An 11,871-nucleotide genomic window follows, 5' to 3' on the forward strand; every position below is an offset into this window, starting at 1 on the left:
TTGTAAAAGTTACTATTTTTCCCATTGAAGGCTACTACTTTTGTTCTGCACATCTAGATATTCACCATAAAGCCCCAAGGAGGGCTGCCCTCCTCCAGTATCCTACTTCCTATCTCTAACACACAGAAAATGAAAATCCATTAAGGCATGGCCTCTTCAGTATAGAGATAAGCATAAGAGAATTGACAGGGAGAAGTAAGATTATTTTGTTATGTGAGATGAGAAAAATATCTCAGTGCAATTAATTGAGTAAAGGCAAGAAGGAGCATCCAGGAAACTGCAAGCTGCTGTCCCTAGCCTCAGTCACCAGGAGCAGTCACACCTATGCACAGGATGAACAAGAAGGTGATTTGGAACAGCCAGAGCAATTTTACCAAGGCCAGGCTGTCTGGCAAAGCTTGCTGCCTTCTGCAATGTTATTCCTGGCTTTGCACACAATAGGAAAGGGGTGAACAACATTTACTTCAACTTTGGCACAGTTTGCACAGGTATCCTTCGTGTCAGACTGGAGAAATGCAGACTGGAGAAATGCAGACTGGGTACCCACATTACAGGGGAGATGAAAAACTGGGCTCAAGGAATAGCAGCCAGGGGTAAAAAGTCCCAAGTCCCTTCTGATACCTCTTTGATATTGCTTAAGAGGCTTTTTCTGGTTCTCAAGCAACATCCAATGTAATTCCTATACTCATTTCAGTGAGGGAGAAGGTTTTGTGCTTTGTGCACACTTAGGAAAGAATTTGGGTTGTGGAAAAGAATAGAGGCAGGTGAGTTGTCCATAATGACCTGCTTTGGAACTGAAGGGAAAGAAACAACATGCAGAAGCCCATTCAGAAATGGGTGACATTCTGTTTATACAAGTCCCCCACTATGCTGTGTGTAGTCAAAGCAAGAATCTTTAAAATAATATGCAAAAAGATGGAAATTGGATGGGATTATCCTTTTTTTCTGAAGTCACAATAGTTTTCCACCTCCAGCATTGCAACCTGCATATGATCACACAAAATACATGTGCTCTCTGCTCAAAATAACACCCGAGACATACAGGACTTCAAATAGAGCAAGGATTAATAGCTCTGAATGTCACTTGGCAAAGGTGCTTGCAATATTCTGTGTTACCTTTGGAATAAATTCCCCACTTTTTAGAAGCAGACAGATGATAAAGCAATTAAATATCTGAAGCACACATAAGAATTCTTGGGAAGTGTTGGATATCAAATGCTAAACTCAGAAAGGGTAAGAAAACTCTGTCAGTAACAAAAGCAGTACTGAAATATTAAATTCTATTGTGCTTGGACTACTATGATTTGGGCTAGTCAATGGAGCTTTGTCTGTCAACAAAGCTTTTAGCCAGTTACTTTGCTTTGGTTTAGAAAACTGTAGACACAAACAAACAAACAAACAAAATGTAAATTTTTTAAAAATTGCCCTATGTTTCCAAAAGAGTTGTCAAAATAAAGCAGCTTCACTTATGTTCCTGGTCTCCGAACTGACGCTCTCACACGTCTGTGACACTTGCTGGACACTGCCCAGTCCTATAAGGATTGATTCCAACTGCACATAGTTTTTCCAGCTGGAAAATGTATCTCATCTTGCACCATTAGATGAGACATATCTCAGGACTGATGACCTGGCTTCTTACTACTACTCTAAAATAAACCCAACAAAAATCCCAACAGATTAAGAAAAATCAGAGGTTATCCTTTTAATCTTCTTCTATATTGTTCCATATTTTGAGTTTGCAGAGATCAAAGGAAAGATTCTACAGTTCAAACACATTGGAGAAAATAAGCAACAAATTGCCAGTACATCTTTAATTCTAAAAAGTCCTAATAAATACTTCATAAGTTTAGAACATATTACTGAATTCCTAAATTTGACAGAAATTATTTTTCTATGAACTTTATGAACATATTGTGAACAAGAAGCATTGTTAACTCATCTTAAGAAAACTGAAATATGAAGTCAGTGGTTCTAAATCAGCGGACTACAGAAAATAATGGTCACCAAATTTAGTAAGTATACAACAGGTAAAATAAAAGCTATGACTATGATCAAGCGAGTACTAAGATAAGACAAATACTTATTTTTGATAATGAAGGTGTTTCATCTTTTCTCCCACATATTTCCCTTCCTACCCAGGACATGGCATAGAGTTCATGTTCTCTGACTATATTTCCAAATTCTTTATCTGTTACATCACCTGCTCTATTTTCACCATGTTGCTTTTTATCTAGAGAGATGAAAGAAAGCTGCAGGAAGTAATCTCTCCTTCCAATCTATCTTTCTATGTCTGTGTTTTTTTTAAAATAAATTCTCCAGCCAGCATTTCATTGAAAGAGAAATGCCAATAATGAATACTATCAGCTACACAAAGGGAAGGCTTATGAAAATTTTGGGGTGGGATAGGGGCACACACATCTATGCACAAAACTATCAGCTAAGCAATCTTTGTAGGCCTGACTTTGCATTTTCATTTGTGCTTTTCTCAGGCATTTATCCAAATGCTCATGGAGAATTTATGGTATGTAGGAAGCTGTGCCTCTCTCATTACTGATCTTGTAACCCAGTGTGCAGTAGATTACATTAATTCCCAAGGAATGCTCTCTGACTTAAGAGTGTATTAAGCACATAAATAATGCTTCACAACTCCAGAGTTTTTAAATGAGATGGTCTTCCTTGTGCCAGTTTTTTTTTGGTTTTGGTGTGGTTTTTTTTTTTTTTTTTTTTTTTTTTTTGACAACTGACAAGAGTTTTAATACTACAAAAACAAATTATAAAAAAATCCAGAAGGGCTAGGTCATGGAAAAAATTATTCACAATGCCTGAAGTTTCAACAGGGCAACGACAGCTATTCCCTATAAGTAACTTTTCTACATCCTTAATTCTATGAGCAATCTCACACTGCCTTCAAATAAGTACAATAATAGCATATGATCTCCCTTGCTAATTGCTGTAAGCATTTCTGAGGGGAAAGGGAACACAACATCTGTTGCATTACTGAGAAACTGCTTTCTAAGAATTCATGGCTGTACATTAACAACATACTAATGCATTTATCAACTGCTATTTGGTCATGTTACCAAATTGTGAGAGTACAGGGGATTGATGAGAGTGTGAAAGATTAAGAGATAATTTTTGATGTAATGCATTTACCAAAAGCAATGAGCAAGATCCCACACTGCCTTTGTGAGTGCCCGTGTGTGCCTCAGTGTACTAGAGAGTCTGTGTGAAATCAACCACCATGCAAGTGCAAGGTGTGTAAAGATTTTCCAATGGAGCAAAAATCCCCAAATCTGCCAACAATTCTAAAGAAGTTCTTCAGCTACAATTAATTGCATAATTAGTATTTTCATCTTTTGGGAAAGAAATCTTATTTCAGTTTACACAGACTTGATTAACAAAGGACATCAATCACCTCCTACTCCACAACGCTGAGTTACATCAGATGTACCAGCTACTAAGGAGCACTGAATAACCAAAACAAGCAAGGAGACATTTTTATTAGAATTGCCAGGTTTTGTGTTCCTCATAACTAAACCAGAGAGCAAGAAGGAAGGCTGAAGAGATGCAGTATTGGTGCTTGTCAGATCATAGCTAAAAGCTGGTGCCCATCTGGAAGGCAGCAAGTGATGAGCTGTCACTGTGAAGCAATTCCATAGTCATGTTCACACAGTAAAAGTCTCTTAATCAGTTTTATGACAAAATGAGACCTATTGATTATAGGTGAGTAAGAAACCTCAGCACTGAGGTTTGAGTCAGCTCTTCATCAAACCAAGCCTGACTGCAGCCACTTCCCTCACTGGGAAATGAGCTGCACACTGTGCTATAAATAAAAACTCTGCCCTGCCACTGAATCCAACTACTTCAGTCCTTGCATGAGCCACAGAATGGAACTCTGCCAAAATGTTCAGGTCAGACAGTAGAGTTTTCTTTCTATTATTTGTATCTCAGAGCCCAATTTCTTATCAACTTTCAGACTATTGCACCCATGCCTTGGTTTTCAGTGTATGTTTGTTTATGTTGTACAGACACTGTGATTTCAAAAGAACAGTGATAAGCAATAAAGCCTGAAAGTCTTGTAATTTTCTCAGTGTGCATTTTTCTTGTTCATGTATGGGCTTGAAGTGTGGTAATGAGGTAATCTAAAATGCCAGAAAATGCTTTAACTTCGAAGTCAGAAAATTATCTTCTGGGACATTTCAAGCATACATATTTGTATTTTTGAACCAACCACAATTTTATGTGTTCTAAAATTACTCCAGACTTTTCCAGCACAGAAAGAAAAATCAAAGTGAATAATTAATATAAAGCAGATATTGCAAGCAGCTGACAAAAGAAGAACAGTCTTTTCCAAATGTGAGTTTAAAAATAATGTTATCCCACATACACTCTCAGTCCTTTAAAACTGGCCAGGTTCCCAAACTATTAATTATGTAAACTCATATCAAGCATTCTGTGGCCATTTATAGATTCATAAACTAATGCCACAACTGCAGGTGATTGGAAAGAATCTTTTCCCATTCTATTGAATTGTGCTGTTCCTAAGCAGATTTTAAGAATAATGCAAAACCTTAGGACTATTTAAAATGCTGGAATAGCCCTTAAAAATTCTCTCATACTTTGACAATCCATCTTGCCATCAACTCTTCAGCTTGAGAAAGAGTATAGAATTACAATTTCTTTTTAAGAACACACAGTGACACCCTAGTGTTAGCACACGCCATACATACACAAAATAAATAAAAATCAAATTGTATGAGAGGTTTGAGCACTTAATTAAGCTGGGTTTTATCAAAGTGGATTTCTTCACATGGAGCCCTGATGACATGTTTGTTCAAGGTAAACGGTATTTATATAAGAGCCACTGCTACAATTAGCCTAAGAAAAATTATTACTGCAATTGCCTCATTTATTTTTCTTCCAGAAGATGCTCTCAATAATGCTAAATTATTGCGAAGTGCTAGACCTCAGCAACAAATCTAAAGCATTTTAGAGAACATAAGTTATATTTTGTCTTCCAACCTCTGAACAAGTGCAGTAAAATTTCCCTCCAGGCTGGGAGAAAAGTAGTTTTCCTCTTATAAAGGAGCATTCCCTACCTCCCTGCCTTTAGGTCTAGAATCTTCATAATGAGAGCCCCAACTCTTTATCAGCATTTTATTCAGCAGCTCTGAATGGGTGAAGACTCTGTGCTGATAATCTTAATGCAACCATCCTTCCATAACCTTGCCTGGACACCTGCACACTTTGATGGCATCACTTTGATGAAGCAGTGAGTGCAAAAACATTTAATTCTGGTGACCATAACTACACTCATAACTTCATGAACAGTGGAAAGCCACCTGGTGGTTCAAAACTTGACCTGTTTTTTCTTCCCCTTGATATGACACACACTGGTTTGCTCGAGTGAGGAGGTTCAGAGCTGATACAGCCAGAGTAAAATGGCACATGGTTGTTGTTTTGAGGGATGGCAGTACTGGAAACGTTGGCCCAGTCCTTGCCCATACAAAAGTTTAATTAATGATGCTGCCAGTAGTCATCTTCACAACCACCACTCTCACAGCACAATAAGGCAAATACTTACTCAGAAAGCAAACTGGCATTACATACATGTTGCCCTGTATTGTAGAAAAAGCTATTTTTAACTAAGACCATTTGAACTAAGGCAGGTCAAGCAAGTCTGAGTAGCATCTGGCCTGTGTCCAGCTGCCCTTTTCCCCTTGGGAAGACTCTGCAGGCTGGGCTGTCATGCTAATGGCACCTATTTCAGGCTGCAGGCTGGCCAGAGCACAAATACCTGCTTCTGCTCTCACCAGGATTCACCACGCCAGCGACAGGGACTCCAACTGTCTTCTGTAAAAGGCAGTAGTCAAGAACGCTCCACAGCAACAAATCTGTCTTGCTCACAAACAATTTCAAGTCTGCACTTGAATTCCCCCAAGGAAAATAAACCCAATAGGAGTTGCACGAACAGTTCTGACTGTGGCAGGTCACTGCTAGCCCCTTTTTCCCCCTGGAGCAGACAGAGGTTTTTGTTTCCACATGCAGTGTGCAGTGCACACCTGGGGAGTCCAAAAGGTCCAAAGAAACCCCAAACCCATTGTCCATCCACTGTATCAACAGATACACAGACTATACCAACCACACAGAGCAGGGCTGGCCCCACAGCAGCAGCAGGATTTAGCCTACAGCTCTCCTCTCAAGTGAATTATGAACTTCTCCTTCTGGAACAGCCAGAGCCAGGGGTTATATGAAGGAGGGTTGAAAACTAAGGTTCAAAAAGAGATACTTGGGAACACAAAAATTGAAATGAAGATGTGGAAGGTTACATAGATTACCCAGCACTGAGATCATTTTGGAGGCGTTCACGTGCAGTGGAATTTAATTCTGGCAGAATCCACCCATATGTATCATCACAATGTTGCACCACTGCTTGTGCCAATACAAAAGTGGAATTCTGGTATTACAGATTATCTTTGAACTCAGAAGCCTGACACTCAGTACTGGGTTTTGATATGTTTATGTGTGAGCCTAGGACACAACTGTCTGCATGATAAGATAAATTTGATTAAATGAACTATTATAACTGTTACATTCTTATGGGCTGTTTTCACTCTCAGCAAGACTCAGCCAAATTTGCCATGACATATCTAGTGACTGAAAACCCTTGTCACTCTGTTACACCAGGTAAAGGATTCACTTTAAATTTCCTGTTGGACTTGTCACTTATGTGCCATTAAACATAAGAAAATATTTCTCAAAAAAACCCAAAATAATTTTGCACTTCTGTTTCCAGACACAACAAAAAATGAAGTTAAATAATTTCGTTTAAACTGGTTCTTCTTCATAAGAACGTTTTTTAAAGGTTAATGCATGGTGCATTTTGAAAAATAGTTCCCAGAAAGATGTTTTATAAACCAAGGGAATAGTAACATATAAACTACATGTCATTTCAATCCTTTTGTGATATTTTGATATGCCAGCTTCATTGCATGCTCAAAACCCCACAACTTCCAGGAGACTTTTCCCTGTCTTACAGTTTTTGCCCTGCCACCCTACAGCTACCAAAGGGGTGATTCTAGCAGGAAGGGACAGGGCAGCACAAAAGTTTAAAGTTTGGCTGTTGCAATATAATAACTGTGATACATTGAAATAACTCTACATTGTTTTAACTGTTTGACACTAGTAAATGAAAACACATGCTCTGCTTAGTAAGATGTATTATGTAACATAGCATAGCCAGCAAACTTAGCTAGGAACAAGATTAGTCTACTCCTTTTCTCAAATGTCAGAGTTTGGGAGTCTACTGTAAAAACAGCTTTCACTCTAAAAGAGATGTCAGTTATAATTACCTTAAGTAGAAATATTAGCTAGTAGCCATCTACAATATCAGACCAAACATATTCAGTACTTCCAAACAAAGAAACAAATCCTCAGTGCAAAACAATTCTTCTTCCCACTTAACCCCACTGCTGACAACTGCAGATACAAGGAAGTTTTGGATCTGGTTTTCCCTAAAGGAGTCTGTAAATCAGGCTTTTTCACATGGCCCCCTAAGAAACGTCAAGTCCATATTGTTTTTCCCTAAGAAGACAGCAACCAGGAAAAAGCCAAATTAGGGTTTCCTGAGCCCTTCTTGGACAGCAGAGTAGGATAGGCCTGAGTCCTGGAAAGTAAAACCAGGATGGACCTGAATTCCACTGTACCTGATGACTAATTCAAATAGTAGGAAAACCACAGTGGTCAGAAACAACCCTGAAAAAAAACCCCAGAAAAACATTAAGACTTTTTAAAAATAACTTCCTAAAACTGAAATTTTATAAGAAGAGATCAACCCCAAATTCTTTTCAGCTCTAACAAAGTAAAACAGAACATGAAGATAGACAAAAGCTATCAGAAACAGAGAATGTAGTGAAAAAACACATTTCCATGTGCCTCTGCTGTAACTGGAAAGTCAAGTGACAAAATCAAAAACATGAAATGCTGCTTTACCAAACACTAAGAACTTATTCTTCAGCTGTTCCTTCAACAATTGTATCAGCTCCAACTGGAAAGATGACAGTGAAACACAGTTTATAAGGCGGCACAATCTTGTGGATTACGTCCTGTAACTTGTTTGTTCTGGATTCTGTGGCTTTGTTTTCTCATCTCTGTCTCAGATGTGGGATGCTCTGCTTACCAGCTCATTCTCTAAAGGCAACTCTTTTTGTCTGTACTTAATTCCTGTCTAGAGAGACAACACTGAGTTCTTTAAGAATGGAGCTTTTCTGTTATGCAGAACCATAAAAATTAGATCATGTTTCCATCCATCAATAAAGCACAACATTGTTGAACTTTAGAATCATATATGTTTGGTGGCATTGGCAAAATGGCGTAATGAGGGAGACAAAAACAAATAGAAAAATTCTAATGAGAAGAAAACTTTATAGTCTCGAAAAAGTTGAACAGACAGCTGCTGAAATACTGGATGAAATGTCATCTGTAATGGTACCAGCATCTCTCACTGTGCTGCTCTCTGACCCCTCACTCAGTATCCAAAGGCAGAATTTTTTCAGCAGGTGATCCCCCAGATGAAACACAAACATAAGTGTAAAAACCCCGCTGCCTTCATAATAAAACACACTACCCACCAGCCCTCCTTTCCCAATTATATTGTCTTTCCTTATTCTTAGTATTCCTCCAACAATACCTTAATCTTTGAAGTCAAAACAATGAAAGAATTCATTAATAAAAAACACTCTTTTGAGAACAGCAACAATATTTCCTTTTCATCCTAGTAAAACACATACGTGTGGAGGTGAAAGTACAAAAATACATGGAAAAAGGGAGCAATTAGTGTTCCAGCCTCCTGAGCAGCACATTTGCAGCCTCTCAAAGAGATCTGGAAGTCTCTGTGCTGGCTCTGTTCCTTTGCAGCTGCAGGAGGCAAGATGTTCCTTCCACCTTGTGCCAGTGAAAGGAAATCCCAGCCCATGAGACATAGGGTCAGGGTGTTTCACCTCTGGGAGAGAAGATTTGAGCACCAGAATTGCAAAGTGCTGGTAAGAAGGGCAAGATTTACTCTGGTAACCTGTTCCCACATGTACCTGCACCAGCAGAAAGTGAGTTTGGCTGTATTGCTCTCCTTCAAGTCATGAACTTGATTCCACTGCTCTCCAGAGAGCAAGAGTGACTCTGAAACCTCAGTTGCATACTTTGGGACTTAAAGAGCACAGGAGTTCACTGGAATTTAAGCTTGCATAGCAAGGCAGAGAAGCCCTCTTAAAACAGAATATTATCAGTACATATTTTAAAACCCTTTAAGATCCACATGCACTCTTTGCTTACAAAAAGGTCTGTAGTTCCTATCAAACAAGACAATGTTGTAGAAGGCAATCCTTTGAACATTTTCAGACAGCAGCTAAGTACTAATACACTTGCTCTTTCAATGCAATTCTTTGTAAAGAGTAATTGGAGAGGCAGCTACAAACAAAAGAATTAGACTGATGTTTCCACACTGCAAGGGGAGAATCTTAAAAAAGCTATTTCACTGAAAAGAAATGAAGTTTCCACCTGCAGCTTTATGCATTTGGCAAACAGAACCTCACTTCTGCAATGTTATTTTAGGACAGAAAAAAATCAGTGCCAGAATTAATCTTGCAGTGGATTAGAAGCTTTGTCTGAATTTCACAGTTAGCATAAACTTAGAGCAGCTATTCTACAGTAGTGAGCAGAAAGTGCAGTGAAACCATTTTTAAAAAGACAAGCACTGGAAAAGTTCATTCCCTCAGTCTAGGCAATACATACAAGATTCCTGTCTGGTCAACATAATCCTCTCTTAAGTCCTTTTTTCACGAAACTAAATTCTTAGAGTTAGCTTGACTTGAACTGCTTATCTGTTACTCACAGACTACACACTGTTCCACTATTACCAGTATACAGAAAACTCCACATTGGCTCTAGAAGATGAGATTAAAAGAAAGATTATTTCAAAAGAACATCATCATAGAGAAGAAAGAAAAATAATGACATTCTAAAAAAAGTCTCTAAAGGAGGGATGGGGGTGAAAAATGACCTCAACTCCCCAAAATACCTTTAGGTTTCCCTTCTATGAAAGAGAATCTCCGAGGAATCCCTCAAAGGGCCTATTTATTAATAAACATGCTCATAATTAAATCACAGGTTCCTCTAAATGTCAGTGGCTGCAGGAGAATGCAGATGCAAAATGCATTACAGAGCACAGTGGACTCAGGCAAGCCCTTCCATAAAGTGAGAGCAATACGTGCACTACAGAAACAGTGAAACTGCTGCCTTAGTGCCAGGGCACTGTGAACTGCTTTACCATCCAGATAGAGAAATATTCTTTTAATTTTATGCTATGACACCTCTTCCTGCAGTAAGCAATAAAATACTATTAAAGTGCCAATGTGACGTGTGTCATATAACCAAGGAGAAGAAGAGATCACTGCCAGCTTAGCAAATCTACTGTACTTCCAGACTCTGGGGGACAAGAATGGCTAAACAAATATTCACACTGGTTTGGAGGGGTTTTCCTACTTGTATAAATTTTAATCAATCATATTTCTCTCCCTCAAAATGCACACAAGCTGACCTACACTAATCAATGCCTGCTGAATTGTTAAGGGTAGATATAAAGGGAAAGTATAAAAGTTCTTTCAAAGACAAAACTGAAATCTCAACCAGCGACACAGGGCGCCTCCAAGTCACACTGTCTTTAAGATATTAAACCACAGACCTGCACAGTGCTGTCCAAATCACTATAAAATCATTAAAGACAGTAACTTTGTCATGATAATTCTCATTAGAGTCACAAGATACCATGAACATTTTTAAGCTTATTTTATTCAAGAGCTTTAAGGTTGCTGTTATACCTGGATTTGCCCTTTTCCCTGACCTTCTTTCATCTTGGCAGTTATCTTTAATCATTCCTAACATGCTGAAAGCAAATTTCCATAACAAAACACAGGCTTTAAAAACCCCGAAGTCCCACAACAGAAGAACAAACAAACCCCCAGAAAGTTGTTCATAGCTACTTGCCTCTGGGCAATTTCTGAGTATTCCCCAGGTTTAGTGCAATACATCCACAGAAAAGAAGACAGACAAATCTTGGCATCATGGTCACAAAGCCAAGCTCGCCCTGGAATGGCTGTGCCAGGTACCACACAGGAGTGCTGCAGCTGCATTTAAGTGAACCCTTCTCCCTGGGACAAGAGGCAGCAGCCCTTGGACACGAGCTTGGCTTGCACAGTGGGAGGAGACAGGATGACATCATCCATCCCTCTGCAAAACGAGAATTAGCATTAAAAAATACTGCCAGCCTCCCCCTGCGATAATCCTCTGGGGTTTGTTACAAGGTCTTTTCCACCACTAAGGGTAAGACATTACCATTTCATTACTTACATTTCATGAAAATAAAATCATGAATAGCAAACTTTCTATTAATGGGAAACTGATCTGAGAGATATTTTCAGTGTTTTGTCCAAGAGAGCTGGACTTAAACTGCAAAAACAGCATTTGCAGTACTCAGAGAACTGTTTGCTATATTGACCTCAGTATTTTTGCAATCTCAACAGTTTTCTTAAGGTTAATTCAGGCTACTTGTGGCTTTTATCCAGGCAAAATAAATACTAGTTTAATTTGACGTGACATTAGAAGCAGACATTGTAAATATTTATTCAGCAAAAGAACTGGACTTGAAAAATCTAAATGTCATTTTTTCACTTGTATCTAGTGTTGGCAATTTAAAAATACTTCATAATTTTCCCTTTCATAAGTGTCTGGTGAGTTAATGGGTACAATGCACATTGAAAGGAATAAAGCAACACTTCTCATTCCAGGGAGACCTTCTCACCAGTTACATAACTTTAGGTA

At 38.6% G+C, this 11,871-nt stretch overlaps 1 protein-coding gene across 35 annotated transcripts in view; it reads right to left on the reverse strand.

Annotated features, from left to right (window-relative positions):
* The window catches only part of ABI3BP (ABI family member 3 binding protein), a 127,412-nt gene extending 116,169 nt beyond the window's left edge, over positions 1-11,243 (reverse strand). For 33 of the 35 annotated variants that reach the window (XM_072933340.1, XM_072933389.1, XM_072933424.1 and 30 more), the window contains exon 1: positions 11,038-11,243. In XM_072933340.1, coding sequence (XP_072789441.1) covers positions 11,038-11,116 — 79 coding nt within the window. In that variant the 5' untranslated portion in view covers positions 11,117-11,243. The remainder of the gene's footprint in view (positions 1-11,037) is intronic. The other 2 variants (XM_072933316.1, XM_072933197.1) reach the window with 1 other exon arrangement.
* Between the last annotated feature and the right edge of the window lie 628 nt (positions 11,244-11,871).

Source organism: Taeniopygia guttata, chromosome 1, assembly GCF_048771995.1.
Source record: "Taeniopygia guttata chromosome 1, bTaeGut7.mat, whole genome shotgun sequence".
Classification (NCBI taxonomy): Eukaryota; Metazoa; Chordata; class Aves; order Passeriformes; family Estrildidae; genus Taeniopygia; species Taeniopygia guttata.